Source organism: Amphiura filiformis, chromosome 9 (genome assembly GCF_039555335.1).
Source record: "Amphiura filiformis chromosome 9, Afil_fr2py, whole genome shotgun sequence".
In the NCBI taxonomy this organism is placed as follows: domain Eukaryota; kingdom Metazoa; phylum Echinodermata; class Ophiuroidea; order Amphilepidida; family Amphiuridae; genus Amphiura; species Amphiura filiformis.
In genome coordinates, this window is record NC_092636.1 from 1,803,931 (window position 1) to 1,820,720 (window position 16,790).

The following is a 16,790-nucleotide window of genomic DNA, read 5'->3' on the forward strand; positions in this document are numbered from 1 at the left end:
GACCTTTTTCCCAAGGGGGGGGCGATTTTGTGAAAAGTGGACTTTTTTCCCCAAAATTTGGATATTTTTTGACGAAAAACCCGTAAACCCTGATTTTTTTGCTAGCTACGCTCGCAAATTCTGAAATTTTTGGACTTTTTGTACACTTTGGCAAATTTGGGGGTGCGATGCACCCCCGCACCCCCCCTGCGTACGGGCCTGCCTCAAATAATGAGAAAAATAATGAAAATTACAACAATGTGAAAGAAATTTAATCATAATTGTTATTGTTTTCATGAAATGGTGATTTTTGGATGAACTTTTAATATAGACATTTATATAGCCATGCAAAAGTCAATCAATCTTAATTTACTCAAGTTTTATTGTTAAAGTTCATTTTAGGTTTATATCATACTATTTTACATGCAAGTAAATTCAGATTCAGATTAGTTCATATAATAAATAAAAAAAATAAACAGGGGTAGAGATGTGGATGCCGCCAAAGACGCTATGTGTGGAGCTTGGGGCACCAAATCTGAGTATTGCCCTCATGTTCGCCCCATTCCTTTTTTAAAGGAATTTCTATTATGTCCCGCACTGCAACCATTGACCACAACAAGGAATGCAACAATGGTCTATTCGCCCATTGCACAGTTCCGCTCATCATTACATTTTTTACCAACAATTCTGATATAATGTCTGCACTGTATAGTCGTGCGGGAGACTCTTTTCAAGCTCATTCATCTGTAACGAAATGTCCTTGAGCATGAGAAATACGGAAAAAACAAAAAGCAAGCCTCGGAATCTCTGTGTGAAAGTTATGGAGCGTTCTCTCATTTGCATAACAAGGAACCACTTTCATAAGAGCTAATAACGCCCTTTATATCAGTTTAGTTGATCACCGGTTTGTTATGTATGCGAAAAGAGCTTTGATCTGGCAGCATGATTGGGAATTGAACCAGTCACGTAACATTACATAATTCTTCCTTTCATGTTCTTCCAAATGCAATATTGGATTCCCTAAAAATGACCAGACCATAAATCTTTTGTATAATATCACTGTTTATGACATTAATCAGCAACTTTTGCTTGCGGATCTTATGTTGCATTTTGATGTGGCAGTCATGTCCATATATAATCACTTGAAACTGATCATTTTGATACAGCCTGTACACCTGATCTGTGAACTTTGGCTGTCAAGTTAGCTCAATCGATAAGGCATTCGACTACGGTGCGAGAGGTTGCGGGTTCGAACCCTGGCGGTGCCTAGTACGCTCACATGAAAAAAATTGAGTTAGCTTGAAATTCCCTAGGACAAGGAACTCACTGCTAATTTGTCTCGTTGTAACCCGTCACGAAACTCGGGAGCTGATCCTGGTTGCGATGGTTATTTGTGGAATGTCTAGGGTGTGCGCTCTTGAAGCAGCAAAGTCCCTGATTTGTTGTTTAATGGTTTGTGGAATGATGTGGGCCGTAGTGGTCAGCGACAACCTGTAAAGTGTGCTGAGGCTTGTGGATCAACGTCTAGGCGTTGTGCCTGTGCGTAGCACACTATAAATCACTGCGCTTTTTTTTTAAAGACAATTCTTGTTATTGATGATACTCAAACTTCAAGCAGTAGTAAAACTTTTATAATAACTTGTAGTATGTTGTAGAAAATTTTCACGCTGCAAACTTACTCAGGAAATTCAAAAATATAAATAAAAGAGGAGTATGTAATGGATGGTTATGTGCAATGTGTTTTATGTGTGACAAATGTATCTCATGAGTGGGATAAATAAGCTCATGATAGATAACCTCAACAAACTTAAACTGTGATGTGTTAAAGAGTTGTAGCCTGAGTCATTTTATGGGGGGGCACTGACAATGATGGGGGCACTGGGTCTGATGTAGTAAATTACAAGCTATCGGGCCATTACTATATGGGTTTTCTAAATTTCAATCCCCCGTCCTGTGCCCTTATGCTTATGACGCTACACCACTGAGAGGAAACAGCATACAGAGGCACTACTCAGGCACTAGGGATGCACAAGACAGACAGAAATGGAAGATAGAAATGGCCTAGAGGTGAGATGAGATTAGGTAAGATGGATTATTTTCTATCAATTATACATATCAGTTACAATGTATCCAATCTGTTGAATTTGTTTACTTTGACAAAACAGCAAGTTTTGTGAAAATTATCGGATCTGATAATGATAGGGTTTGGTGTGGTATACTGTACTGAATTGTTGCAAATTCATTCTGATACTAGGCCTAGATAAAATACAGGGGTGGGGGGTGGAATTTGGATGTGATATCGCTATTTTTGACATCACCAATGGATTAACACATAATAATAATCCAAAAGACCTCTTCAGGAGCCATCGGGAATGTTCGACAAATAATCACATGGACGCGAGCATCTTTACACACCCAGGTAAATACACAAAAACGACCCTCAACTGCGTGCATTGATGCAACGCACAACTGGCGTAAGTGCGCGCCCATGAACTGCGTATAATGATGGGTCATCAAGTTCACTACAGAGAGAAACTTTGCCAAATGATATTTTACAATAACATTTAGACAGCATTTTATAAATGCTATTGTATTGTTTTTCTAATTTTATGAAAACATTTTGACCAAAACCAATAACATGTTTATGACTTTATATTAATATTTTAAAAACATATTTGTGTTTGCTGGGGATTTAGTTTGCCTTTTAGCAAATGATATCATTTAAATATCAGATATCAGAAAATTTTAATAAACAACATTCAGGGCCTCATTTCTGTCATATACAGGTGGTGGCCGCATTGCATTCTCTAAATTCAGTGAATGGGATTATTTTAAAATTTTAAAACGCTTGAAATGTCACAAACAAATAGGCCTATGTTGATAAATAATATAAATACAAGCTAAAACCGTTGGGGTTCGATAATGAACCCCACAAAACTAACCGACTATATTGGAAAATGCCATACGGCCGGGCGGTTTCACAAGTTGCCGACTCGATCATGTCATCCGCCGCCAGTGGTCATATATATAGCATAGCAACTTGTATAGGGTGCACAACTTATAAGTTCCCCCTACATATTTTTTAAAATAAATCGAAAACTATTTGACGAAATGCAAACCTGTAAAATGATATGGGTAGCCTTATTTGTTTTACACATGTGGACCAAATTTTAGCGTCACACATCATTTGCGTTCAGTCACAATGGTTCATTATGTAAAAAGGAGACCGTTTTAAACAGTGTTAAAGTTGCATCTGAGTCCATAGGACTCAATTCTCAAACACTACAGCAGGCCAGGGATATTCATGTGTTTGTAAAAGAAAACTTTTAAATCTTTGGTATTCTTCTTCTTCTTCTAGAAAAGCAAAGCAGGAGTTTTATTCTTTTCTTTTTAATGATAAATGTCTGAGATGGAAGGGATATGTACTGCAGTGAGAATAGGCCACATCGCCAGTAATTCATCACATGTGAAAAGTCACATTTTAATAATGCCGCGTTTGCCCGAATTTCTTCGCCGTAGAGCAATAGGTTTGCTGGATGAAAATGTACCGGTGAAAGAAATTGCTCGTCGTATGGGAGTTGCGCCTAATGCAATTCGAAAATTGAGAACAAAATTTCAGTTGGGACCATGTTAAAAATGAGGACCTTATCAATGAAAACACAACACTGTAAGAGCTAACCCGAGCAATCCAACATGTATGGAACAACATGGACCAGCAACGGTCCGAATTTAATAAACAGCATGCTTGGCTGACGTTGCAATGCACTTGTCAACAATGCAGGAGGACACATCCCCTACTAAACATCTAGACTTTAAGTTTTATTTCCATTACAAACACATGGACAGGCCTAACATACTGTATTGTTTGACAATTGACTCCTATGGACTCAGGTGCAACTTTTAAAACTCCCTCTTTTTTACATAATGAACCATTGTGGCTAAACGCAATGATGTGTGACACTACAAATTGGCCCAGATTTGTAAAACAAATAAGGTTACTCATAACTTTTTACAATTTTACATTTCGTTAAATAGTTTTCGATTTATTTTAAAAAGCATTAGGGGGAACTTATAAGTTGTGCACTGTATAGTTCACCACGTAAACTTGTATGGCTCAAAATTCGGACCGCTCGCCAGATAATATCAGTTTGTGAATGAGGACATCATATAAGTTCCTTGTGTACTAAGCAACTTGGGTAAAGTGCAAAGGTCGGAGATAATACATATTACATGTAGTACAATATATTTTAAGGTCAAACAAAATTCACTGAAAGGTGATCATTCCTGCCTTCCTATTGTGAGTTCTTCAACCTAGGTTTTTCATTTCTTTTCAGATTTTAAAAGGTAGCTATTGAAGGTGCTGGTTCAAATCTTGAAGATGACCAAACAAGGAGTGTTTCGAGGGTTGCCTACCTGGCTAACAGTGTGGCTAACTGTTGCAGTAGTGGTTGTGATATGGGATGCATCAATGGTGCTTTTGCGACCTCATACTTTGCCAGGAGGAAAGCTTAACTGGTTATATTTTCCATGTAAGTGAGCATAATAGAAGAAATAGTGAAACCACTCCCCGGGGGAGGGGGTATTTGGATTCAGGCTGGGTACCCATGCTCGATCCGAAAAAATTTAGACTAGCGCAAGTCTCGAGACTCCCACTAGGGGTATCAAATCCAAAAAATGACTCTCTCTAGAAGAATATTCAAAATGTCTCTTCTAGTCATGCTAGGGGTATCAAATTCACCTCTTCTATACTCTAAAGGGTATCAATTTTTCTGATTCCATGATATGCCCACATAGCTTATTTTTGGAATTTTTGATAAAAAAATAAAACAAAATGTGACTTTTTGACTTTCAAAGGTCATTTCTGGTGCAACAATTGTTGTATTTGTGCACCTGGCCAAATGGGGGGGGGGGGGGGACTTTCACTGAAACTCTGGGGGAAACCTAGTCCTGTTAGGGATATCTGATCCAGCTAGGGGTATATTTTAACTTAAAACTTGTCTTGGTGTTTACCTCCACAACCCCGGATCTAGCATGGGGTACCCATAAAATCCTCGAGAACCTCCCCCCCCCCTCGGAAACTACTCTTCACAGGATATTACTTTGCTTTCCACAAAATGTTAGTTTTCATAACATTGACATATAAACTGAACATATATTGTTACTTATCTCTAATTGTATGTCTTATTTATACGCCCCTTTTAATTTCGAGCTGAATAGATGAAATAAAACAAAGAAAATCATTATTTCATTCCAGCACCTATAATTATCGTCAATGCGTGTTAGCTCGCCAATTGTTTTGGGCAGAGCTTAACTTAATGCGGGGGCGTGTAAATAAGACATAATTGGAGACAAGTAACAATATACGCTCAGTTTATATATCAATGATCATGCACAAGACATTTCAGGCATCACCAATCAATGTTTAGATTGGTGAACACAGTGAATAAAACAGGGATCTCAGGTTTTATCAAATTATAAAACATTCATATTTTACTGTAATTAAAGCAATGAGCATTACGATCATGTAAAGCATTATACATAGAAATTTGAGAAAAATTGAAGGCAAATCGCACATTTTTGTGCCTAAAATAAAAGTGGATTTATTTCAGGGGGGCACAGTGTCATCGCCCCGATATCTTCATGGCAGAAATCGCCATGGTAGGTTGAATCCACCTCCACGCATGGGTTTTGTATCGACCTGTTTAATAGTTTTGATGCGCATAATAGGCCGAAGGACATCTGACTAAGGCTACTGATAATAGCCCCGATTAGCTCGGTGACTGACCTCGCTGTGTGTCAGTCGAGCATGGATGCCATAGGTCATATCCTTTCAGACTACCTCAACGATTGGCCTATACACTGCGCTATATAATTTGGCACATATAAATCAGAATTATTGCCCGAATTATTGTCAGTTTTTGACTCAAGATGCAAGCTACTGTCTCAAGATGCATGCTAACGACTATCATATCTGTTCAAAATATATATTCAAGGGCAAGGAACCACATCTGGTTTCTTTGTACGAAATCATTTACGGGAGATATTCATCATTTTCTATCCCGGTATCCAAAGATTTTTTTCTCATATCAAACTCGTGCATAGCAAATTTCAGTGTATCGATCCCGGGTATTTATTTTAGTATCTCTGCTGACAAAGTAATTATTAGCCAGGCGATGTCAGTGTGGGGGGTAGCAACATCTACAGCAGAAAGTGCAACATGTATACATTACAAAATACTGAACAACAACAACAAACAACTATAATGACAACAAGAACAGAAGAAAGTTGATGTACCTTTTCCACTACAGGATGAAACATTATAGCTTTACAACATGTCACTATGTCTCGTCTCAAGTTGAGAATAATGCCATGTTGAATTTTGCAGTTGCAGATCCGAATTAGTGCATTACGAGGTTGCATCGCCAGCGTATGGACAAATCGCCCTTCTACATGCGTGTATACGCCCCGCAGCATTAGCTTAGCGTGCCCGATTCGAATCTGCCTCTGCAAAATCCAACATGGTGTTATACTCTCAACTTGAGATGAGACATATTTCATTAGGCCTATGATTTGTTGTTTTGCAGATAATCTGTATATTACTATAGACTTGAGGTACGGTGACATGGAGGACTCTTTTGGAATAGCTCAAGCTTGGTAAGTACATTATGCGCTTTTGAATTAACCTATTCCAGCCACATGATTGGAATGTTGCGGGTTTGAAAATGGGTGGTGCCATCATTTTGAACACCTAGCCAATATGCTTAACCCTAACACCAATAGAGACCACAAAATACCATGATGAAAACCACTGCGCATGCGTGAATCCCATGGTCTGCAGCGTCGAGCGCGAGACCGAGCATGCCAGATGAGCGGTGGTTTAGGAGTTGGATTGTCATCATGGTACAGTACTTTGAGCACGTAACCAGTGCTAAGTGTTAATCAATGGAAATCACGGTGCTAGTTCTCTTGTTTTTTGTTGTGTACAAATCAATTGATCATGCAATAGAGCAAACTGCAAGTTTTGTATTTGCATTTCCTTGGGTTTTGGATCATTGTGTCTTTATTTCTTGAACGATTTCAACGAATGAGATCTTAAATCTGAGCTGAAAGATGCAGCTATTGGCTGCTGGTTCTAATAAGACATAACTGTCTTGGTTTAGGATATACAGGGGTAAAAAATAACTTGTATCTTAATTGTTTTGTGATCTGCATTAGGGAAGAACAAATCAACCCAGAAAACTAAGTATAATCATTATTTTTGCATCCAGGAAGGTAAAACAGACTCCTTGTAAGTAGATCAACAAGTAGGACATGTTTTTCTTAGTTACCAGGGGGGGTGTTGCAGTCAATGATTTTTTCTTAATCTTGAAATCTCCATTCCAGGAATGTTTTATTTTATTTGTTTGATGGCCTTATTTTCTGAGATATTGACCATATAATACATCAAAATTAACTTCTTAAAATTCACACACGCAAATCTGCACATGATGCATAAACTAAACTCAGGGGCTTGGAAATAGGCGAAAAATAATTTAAAAAATTGAGAAAATCATTTCTAATGTACCTAAATCATCATTTCACTGAGCTTGCTTGCTTGATTAATTGATTTATTGATATGTTGATTGATTGATTAATTAATTTGCATGACTTGTCATGAAACATTTGTCATGTTTGTTGATATTGATTGTTTTCTATATCTGCAGGTTAAATGTTGTGGAAATCTTCATTGGAATTGGAGCTTTGATTATGGTAAGAATGTAGTTTCATTCTTATCCGGTCCCCAACTCAACACAAAAGTTGACAACCATGAGAGTTACCAAATTGCGCGGAAAAGGGGTAATTTTTTACCAGACCTTGAAATTGACAAAATAGGGGTATTTAATTTGCACTGTCCATGAAATTTGACAGTGAAATGAGCAAAATAGGGGTATTTAATTTGCACTGTTCTGTTGGACACCCGGCACTTTATGTTTAAAGCAATAATTTATACAATAACAGTGAAAACTTTTCCACGAGTGGCTTCAATTGGTCTGTAATTTCACAAATTTTCAGCTTTTTCAACCTAAAATTTTACACAATAATAGTGCCAAAATGGTCCACCAAATGGCTTCAATTAGGTTTTCATTTTGCAAAAGTTTCTCACTTCTGAGGGGTTTACACCCCCTCAGACACCCCTCTGTGTCACACAACTTTTTGTTTAAAGTAATAATTTATATAATAACGGTGAAAACTTGTTCACGAATGGCTTCAATTGGGCAAATTTTTAGCTCAAGTTTTCAACCTAAAATTTTACATAATAATTATGCCAAAATGGTCCACTAAATGGCTTCAATTAGGTCTTCATTTTGCACAAGTTTCTCACTTCTGAGGCAGACACCTCCCTGCTTTTTTTTTAATGGCTACTTCATGCTATTTTACATTTTATAATTTTTCCTCAAATTGGCTCTGACTGCTCTAGATCTGCCACAGCCTAACCCTAAACATAACCCTAATACAAACCCAAAACCTAACCATTACTCTTAACCTACACTTTAATACCCTAACTCTAACCCTAACCCAAACCCCAGCGCAAACTTACCTAACCCTAATGCTAACCTTATATCCTAAACCCTAAACTTTGACCCTTCATACTAGCTGTTTCCCATACTATGTAATATGTAGTAATATAGGACCAAAATACAGCATACATTCTGTAAAGGTTTGCCTAATGGCGCTATGGTTCCTTTGACATAAGTGGAATTGTAGGCACAACTCCCGTAAAATTCCCACCAACAAATGCACGGAACCTTAATTCTTGTTGGGCTTTCAGACGAGGGAGCTCTCTATATATGAGTTTGTACATGAAATTTACACCAAGGAAAAGGAATCCAAGTGCGCTATTAGGCAATTATTCTTTACGGTATTATCGTATAATATTTGAATTTTTTCTGTAAATTTTCACAGAATTATCTAAGGAAACCATCCACTCTATTGGTAACACTGGTAGTCTGCACCATGACATTTTGGAAGACAGTCCTCTTTCTCCTAATGTACACCAAGCTAGCCAATGGAGAAGACGAATTGGGAACCGACGACCCAATACTGCTTATATTCTGCTTTATGATTCCCAATGGCGTATGGATCCTTTTTCCTGGTCTTTCCATGTGGTATTTGTGTAAGGATATTTTGAGAAGGATAACTAATGGTGATTCACATGGAAAACAAAATTAAAGCCATATTATAACATTTGCTGAGGAGGGCACCCTCAATATTTCTCAAAATTCTTTTTTTTACATGATTATATTGTACTTTATTAAACCAATATACCCTGCAAAAATCAAGATGCTAGGTGTTGTAGTTTGGTCAAAATCCAAGATTTTGAATAAAACGCAGGAACCGTTGTTCTATTATTACGATGGAATTATTAGTCAAACACATACACGATGTTCATAACACACAGTACGTACATGGTGTGTGGGCACAGTGATCTACACAACAAAGGATCGTACCATAACATCGGCGCTGGTAGTAAATTACAATTTTCTTTGCTCATATGGAAAGGTTTCTATACAAAAACGATTCTCTTATAAACCATCATGCGCACAGTTTCCACCTTGATACACCAGAGCACACATTTTTGTCCAAGAGCTCTCAAGCAAGCAGTGAATTGTCTCTGCACTGTCTTTGATTACACTACACGGTTGAGTGCAAAGCAGTGTAAGAGCTGTGGAGCTTCTAGCTGAAAAATGGGCCTCTTTGATTGTTTTTTGTCAAAACCTCAAGTGCTCCCTTCATCCAATCAGAATTTTTTTTATATCAAACGAAAGCTAACATTTCCCCCTAAAAACACTTTTCGTCACTAGGTCAACAGATAACGCAATTCAATGTGATAGCAAGGCATATGTGGAAAATCTGTTGAAAACTAGATACAAGCAAATTTTTGGACCAAAATGTAGGTTTTAAAAGTCAAAACCCCAAGTGTTCCTTATAATATTTTTCAAAAGCACACTTATATTGTCTATATACTAGGGTCACTAGAATGAGCAATGGCCAATTCTCTTTAATTTGCAAATCTTGTGTAAAACATTACTATTTTCGCCTGTTTTGTCATATCATACGGTTGTAAATTCAATGAACTATGACTTTGCTAAAGAGCGCTTACAAATTGATATGTTGTTCGGCTCAAAAATACAAGGGGATTTATCTGACAGTAAAAGCTAACAATTTATGGCAAAGAAATGCTGATCTATTTTGTATGAAAATGTAATAATATGCAGTGGCGTAACTAGGGTTGGTAGCGCCGGGGTAAGAAACAAAATTAGCGCCCTACCCTCACCCAAGAATATCTCAAGTTAGGCGCTGGTGTGTGGGAATGGCATCGGCATTAAGATATTAAAATAAATTGCAATCATGCAGTTTTGTTCAATATTTTTTTAAGTGAGGCTGATTTGGTGCCCCCCTAGTGGTAGCGCCCAGGGCACGTTGCCCCCCTCCCTGCCCCCTAGTTACGCCACTGATAATATGGCTTTAAAAGATTTTGTTTTGTTTGAATTTGGGTTGTTTTTGTTTAAAGTAATAATTTATATAATAACGGTGAAAACTTGTTCACGAATGGCTTCAATTGGGCAAATTTTTAGCTCAAGTTTTCAACCTAAAATTTTACATAATAATTATGCCAAAATGGTCCACTAAATGGCTTCAATTAGGTCTTCATTTTGCACAAGTTTCTCACTTCTGAGGCAGACACCTCCCTGCATCGTGCACAATGGCTACTTCATGCTATTTTACATTTTATAATTTTTCCTCAAATTGGCTCTGACTGCTCTAGATCTGCCACAGCCTAACCCTAAACATAACCCTAATACAAACCCAAAACCTAACCATTACTCTTAACCTACACTTTAATACCCTAACTCTAACCCTAACCCAAACCCCAGCGCAAACTTACCTAACCCTAATGATATCAGGCGGTAGACTGCTCATTATAAAAGTAATACAAGTATGGAAGCCGCCATTACCCTGCCATCGCGTAGGCCTGGAACACTACCGCGATTTCTACCGGCTAAATCGCGTCCGTGCTCCGCGTTCAAGTCATGAAAATCGCGGCTTGCTGCATCCACGGTTAGACTTTTTCAAGCCTGCTACAGTGCATTTTTTTCAAATGTTGAACAGCTTTTTTAATACTTTTAATTATATTTTTTAGCGCATCCATGAACTTAATTTATCAAATGCATTAAATCAACCAACAATCCCGCTATCCGGGCCAAGATTTATACAAGAAAAATTATGTTTCAACCACGAAAATTAACCTAAATTTCGCGCATACCCGTAAGACTTGGCGATAGCCTATTCAGATATCGTTGTCAAGCTCGAGGTGATTGACCTTCAATGATTGACAGTTGGCAGCGCGTACTGTACGCGATGCTGAACGCGTAGTCAAGGAAGCCATGCGCTAAAGGGGGTGCTAAAACCTCAAATGGCGACTTCCATGCGTGTACCCATAGACATACCACCTAGACCTGTAACTGCCCATCCCTAACCATGGCAGTAGGTGAAGCCACGTATCCAAGGTGATTTTGGTCGGGTGGTCGGACGCGGAGAAATAAGCGTTCATGTCTGGAACGAAAAACGCGATCGTTTGCGTGATTGCTGCGCCGTTATCGCCCGCGTCAAACGCAACATGTTCTGTAGACGCGAACATGTCTGCTTGTTTGCGTCCGGGTTGCGTCCTTGTCAAAATCGTTGCTAAGCAGTGTTGACTTCACTACGCAAACCAAAGTTATAGGTCTAGGTTCTTGTTTGTCTGGGCGTGTACCGGGGGTGCTAAAGTGGAACCAAAACAACAGCGGGAATCATGTGTTAAATCGACATAGAAAAGTACAGGAGGGATCAGCGAAATTTACTGTCAGCCCTCTGCTTATATCCTAAACCCTAAACTTTGACCCTTCATACTAGCTGTTTCCCATACTATGTAATATGTAGTAATATAGGACCAAAATACAGCATACATTCTGTAAAGGTTTGCCTAATGGCGCTATGGTTCCTTTGACATAAGTGGAATTGTAGGCACAACTCCCGTAAAATTCCCACCAACAAATGCACGGAACCTTAATTCTTGTTGGGCTTTCAGACGAGGGAGCTCTCTATATATGAGTTTGTACATGAAATTTACACCAAGGAAAAGGAATCCAAGTGCGCTATTAGGCAATTATTCTTTACGGTATTATCGTATAATATTTGAATTTTTTTCTGTAAATTTTCACAGAATTATCTAAGGAAACCATCCACTCTATTGGTAACACTGGTAGTCTGCACCATGACATTTTGGAAGACAGTCCTCTTTCTCCTAATGTACACCAAGCTAGCCAATGGAGAAGACGAATTGGGAACCGACGCCCCAATACTGCTTATATTCTGCTTTATGATTCCCAATGGCGTATGGATCCTTTTTCCTGGTCTTTCCATGTGGTATTTGTGTAAGGATATTTTGAGAAGGATAACTAATGGTGATTCACATGGAAAACAAAATTAAAGCCATATTATAACATTTGCTGAGGAGGGCACCCTCAATATTTCTCAAAATTCTTTTTTTACATGATTATATTGTACTTTATTAAACCAATATACCCTGCAAAAATCAAGATGCTAGGTGTTGTAGTTTGGTCAAAATCCAAGATTTTGAATAACGCAGGAACCGTTGTTCTATTATTACGATGGAATTATTAGTCAAACACATACACGATGTTCATAACACACAATACGCATTACATGGTGTGTGGCACAGTGATCTACACAACAAAGGATCGTACCATAACATCGGCGCTGGTAGTAAATTACAATTTTCTTTGCTCATATGGAAAGGTTTCTATACAAAAACGATTCTCTTATAAACCATCATGCGCACAGTTTCCACCTTGATACACCAGAGCACACATTTTTGTCCAAGAGCTCTCAAGCAAGCAGTGAATTGTCTCTGCACAGTCTTTGATTACACTACACGGTTGAGTGCAAAGCAGTGTAAGAGCTGTGGAGCTTCTAGCTGAAAAATGGGCCTCTTTGATTGTTTTTTGTCAAAACCTCAAGTGCTCCCTTCATCCAATCAGAATTTTTTTTTATATCAAGCGAAAGCTAACACTTCCCCCTAAAACACATACGTCATTAGGTCATCAGATAACGCAATTCAATGTGATAGCAAGGCATATGTGGAAAATCTGTTGAAAACTAGATACAAGCAAATTTTTGGACCAAAATGTAGGTTTTAAAAGTCAAAACCCCAAGTGTTCCTTATAATATTTTTCAAAAGCACACTTATATTGTCTATATACTAGGGTCACTAGAATGAGCAATGGCCAATTCTCTTTAATTTGCAAATCTTGTGTAAAACATTACTATTTTCGCCTGTTTTGTCATATCATACGGTTGTAAATTCAATGAACTATGACTTTGCTAAAGAGCTTACAAATTGATATGTTGTTCGGCTCAAAAATACAAGGGGATTTATCTGACAGTAAAAGCTAACAATTTATGGCAAAGAAATGCTGATCTATTTTGTATGAAAATGTAATAATATGCAGTGGCGTAACTAGGGTTGGTAGCGCCCGGGGTAAGAAACAAAATTAGCGCCCCTACCCCTCACCCAAGAATATCTCAAGTTAGACGCGGGTGTGTGGGAATGGCATCGGCATTAAGATATTAAAATAAATTGCAATCATGCAGTTTTGTTCAATATTTTTTTAAGTGAGGCTGATTTGGTGCCCCCCTAGTGGTAGCGCCCAGGGCACGTTGCCCCCCTCCCTGCCCCCTAGTTACGCCACTGATAATATGGCTTTAAAAGATTTTGTTTTGTTTGAATTTGGGTTGTTTTTCTGACAAAATTGGCTTCATCAATTGAATGACCAAAGCCCATACTCACCAAAAGTTGAGGAAAAATGAATAAGCATATAGTATCAGTGGCTTAGCCAAGTGAGAAAATGGTAAAATTGGCTAAAAAGTGTGTAAAAGGCCTAGCAATCGTTTTCATGACCTTTATAAAACCTGAGATTTTAATATTATTAAAATGTATATTTTCCAGTTGAGTTATAAAACTGTTTATTTAACACTACTTGAGGTGTTCTTAAAAGCTTTTCTGATTCCAAAAATAGCCTTTGAGACTTTGAAAGCTTTTTGGATGCACTTTGTGCAATAAAAAAAGGACAAAACATAATAATTTGAGCCAGTGATTTCATTCTCAAGATTTTCAGGGAACTGTTTTCTGTGTGCAGTAGAACTCATGTGGATGTAATATAGCAATAGTAAGCATCTTGTTGGTTTTCAATGCACATTTACAGACTAATAGACAGTCAGTGAATGATAGACCAAGTTTCCTTTTTCTGCCTGGCAAAGTAGCCCTACTTGTACCAAGTTCGTTAATATTGAGAAGGGCAATACCGTAAACGTTCGCCTGATGACACACCTGGGCTCTTTTGCCTTTGGGTAAATTTCATGTACAAATAGCTCTTATCCCAACAACAATTAAGGGTATGTGCCCTTATTTGCTGGTGGGATTTTTATAGGAGGCACTTTTAGTTTGTGTCTAAAATTCCAGTTATGTCTAGGGAGCCCATAGCGCCATTAGGCGAACATTTACGGTATACCTATTCCAAAATCTTAAAAGGGTCACCAAGTCCATTTGACAAGATAAGAGTTCTAGTACCATAAGATCTCACTAGATGTCTAGTCCTGTTTGACCAGGAATTGCATCATAGTGTCATATTTGACAGGTGCATCAAATTTGATATTTCTGGTCAAATTTTACATGAAACACTGCTTTTTGCATGGTCTACAGACAGGCAGTAGTAGCTGTGCACAAATTAAGGCCAGTCCCTGTTAAAGTCACTGGCCTGTGAAATTCTGTCACCAAAGTCACAACACTGAATCAATGCCATACCAACTTTGACATCAATCTATGATGGAGGCATTACCTGTTGAGTGATTTGCAAGTCTGAATTCTTTCAAAAGTGTCACAAAATGTGGACCAGTGTGACATTTACATTTTACAATTAAAAAAAAAAAAAAAAAGATTGTTTGCTTGACCTCTACAGCTTTTTCAGAATTGGATTGGTCGGTCAGGATTTTTTTGTGTAATATTTTTTCTTAAAGGTCGTAGCCAAAAAATGACTGTATGCCTTTAAATAGCCCAAATAGTTGTGAATTTGGATATTTCTCCACTGTATACCACTTCATTCATGTATCATAAACTGTGTGTTTATCCTTATTCGTCTTTTGGGGAAATGACACACGGGCCACTAGCTTGACAACCTTGGTTGGTCAGGTGTTTTTCTTTCTTTTCAAAAGACCCAAAAACCTTAAAATATCACAAGAGCTGTTAAAGCCATAATGTGTGATTTGCTTCACAGCGACACACTCAATTTTACTCCTACTTTTTGCATAATTATAATGCCCAGTGGTGTACTCCCGGGGTGTACTAAAATACCATGTAAAAGACTAAGCCTAAAGTGTTTTAATAACAGTAAAAATTATTTAACTTTTTATATTAAAACTGGGGAGACCCGGTTTTATTCAGAGTTCACCGATCGAGTGCTTGCTAACATGTCTCATGGATGTTGGCTTATGTGTACACACGTCGAGCATGATGCTCCTTATTGATTCCATGACCAAATCACCTGGAATAAGATTTGAAAGTGGTATCTTACACTTTGAAGCATGGTGAATTATCTAAAAAGTATGCAACCTTGTGAAATGTTGGGACACTCTAGGGCACTTTTCAAAATGACCACCAAAAATTCATAATGCTAAAAAAATATCTTTTATAATTTCATACTTCTTCCTGTGTTTTATACTGTGTGTTTTATGTGTAAAAGTTCCGCGCAATTTGATTTTTTTTTGCACAAATCATTTGTCCCTGCCCATGACCTTGACCATCAATATCAATAATTGATCAAAACATGGAAGTAACACATATTTGTAGTGTATCACGGTGTACATGCTCATACATGCATGTTGGTAGATAAACAAGCAAAGTAGATTTAATAGAAAGGACAGTAAAAAGGGCATCAAAGGTCAAGAGCAGGACAATCAACTCCATCAGTTTATCGTTGAGCATGTTTATAGTCCATCAGTTCATCGTTGCCGAGCGTGTTTATAGTGAGCCAGATTATCCGTTATTTAGTGTATATTTAGCGTATTCTGCGAAATCAGTTGTTATTGCACTGTATATTCTTTCCGTATACAGCCAATAAACACTCTCATTGGGAGTCTCATTGGAGCCCTCCTGATGAGGATGTGTGTTGTACACATCAAAATAGGAGGTAAATATCTCAATATATATACAGTGGAAATTCATTATAACCAAGTTGTCAGGGACAGAGAAATTAGTTCTTTATATCCAAATTTCGTTATATCAGGGTTGTAAAAACAATAAATAACAAAAGAATTTTGTATCTTGGTTCTGGAAAAATACTTCTTTATAAGAGGGTTTTTCTTGTATCCGATTGCGTTATAATGAGGTTTTACTGTATGACAGTTTAAATCCACTTTGCATTTGTAGTCTTTTTCAGCTTTACATTTAAGCGGAGGCACCTTATTTAACGTAAGCTTTGGGCATTTTATTAGAGTATTGATTTTTCACTTGGGTACTAGTCGGGTTGAAAATAAATAAAATAATTAAATATCTAAAGCTAACGCTAAATAGGGCACCTCAGCCTAATGAATGTTATGTCAGAAAAAATAGGGCTGCGCTTAGTAAATAACACAGATATTGCAGCATAATTTTGATAAGAATTTCAAGCAGAAAGGTTTCATGACCCAGAGAAAAGGAAACATACATATATTAC

At 37.7% G+C, this 16,790-nt stretch overlaps 1 protein-coding gene across 2 annotated transcripts; it reads left to right on the forward strand.

Annotated features, from left to right (window-relative positions):
• Window positions 1-1,859: 1,859 nt before the first annotated feature.
• Window positions 1,860-10,258, forward strand: LOC140160506 (uncharacterized). Of its 2 annotated transcripts, XM_072183739.1 has the most exons (5): window positions 1,860-2,061; window positions 4,314-4,508; window positions 6,564-6,633; window positions 7,683-7,728; window positions 8,923-10,258. In XM_072183739.1, exons 2-5 carry the CDS (start codon window positions 4,358-4,360, stop codon window positions 9,187-9,189), a joined length of 534 nt encoding a protein of 177 aa, XP_072039840.1. In that variant the 5' UTR covers window positions 1,860-2,061; window positions 4,314-4,357; the 3' UTR covers window positions 9,190-10,258. The 2 variants fall into 2 exon arrangements, with proteins under 2 accessions (XP_072039840.1, XP_072039839.1); XM_072183738.1 differs by lacking the exon at window positions 1,860-2,061 and having other exon boundaries at window positions 4,074-4,508.
• Window positions 10,259-16,790: the final 6,532 nt, after the last annotated feature.

Coding starts and splice junctions, on each gene's coding strand:
- LOC140160506 (XM_072183739.1), top strand. CDS start 4,358: ATGACCAAACAAGGAGTGTTTCGAGGGTTGCCTACCTGGCTAACAGTG. Junction 6,634..7,682: donor TTTGGAATAGCTCAAGCTTG/GTAAGTACATTA, acceptor CTATATCTGCAG/GTTAAATGTTGTGGAAATCT. Junction 7,729..8,922: donor GAATTGGAGCTTTGATTATG/GTAAGAATGTAG, acceptor AAATTTTCACAG/AATTATCTAAGGAAACCATC.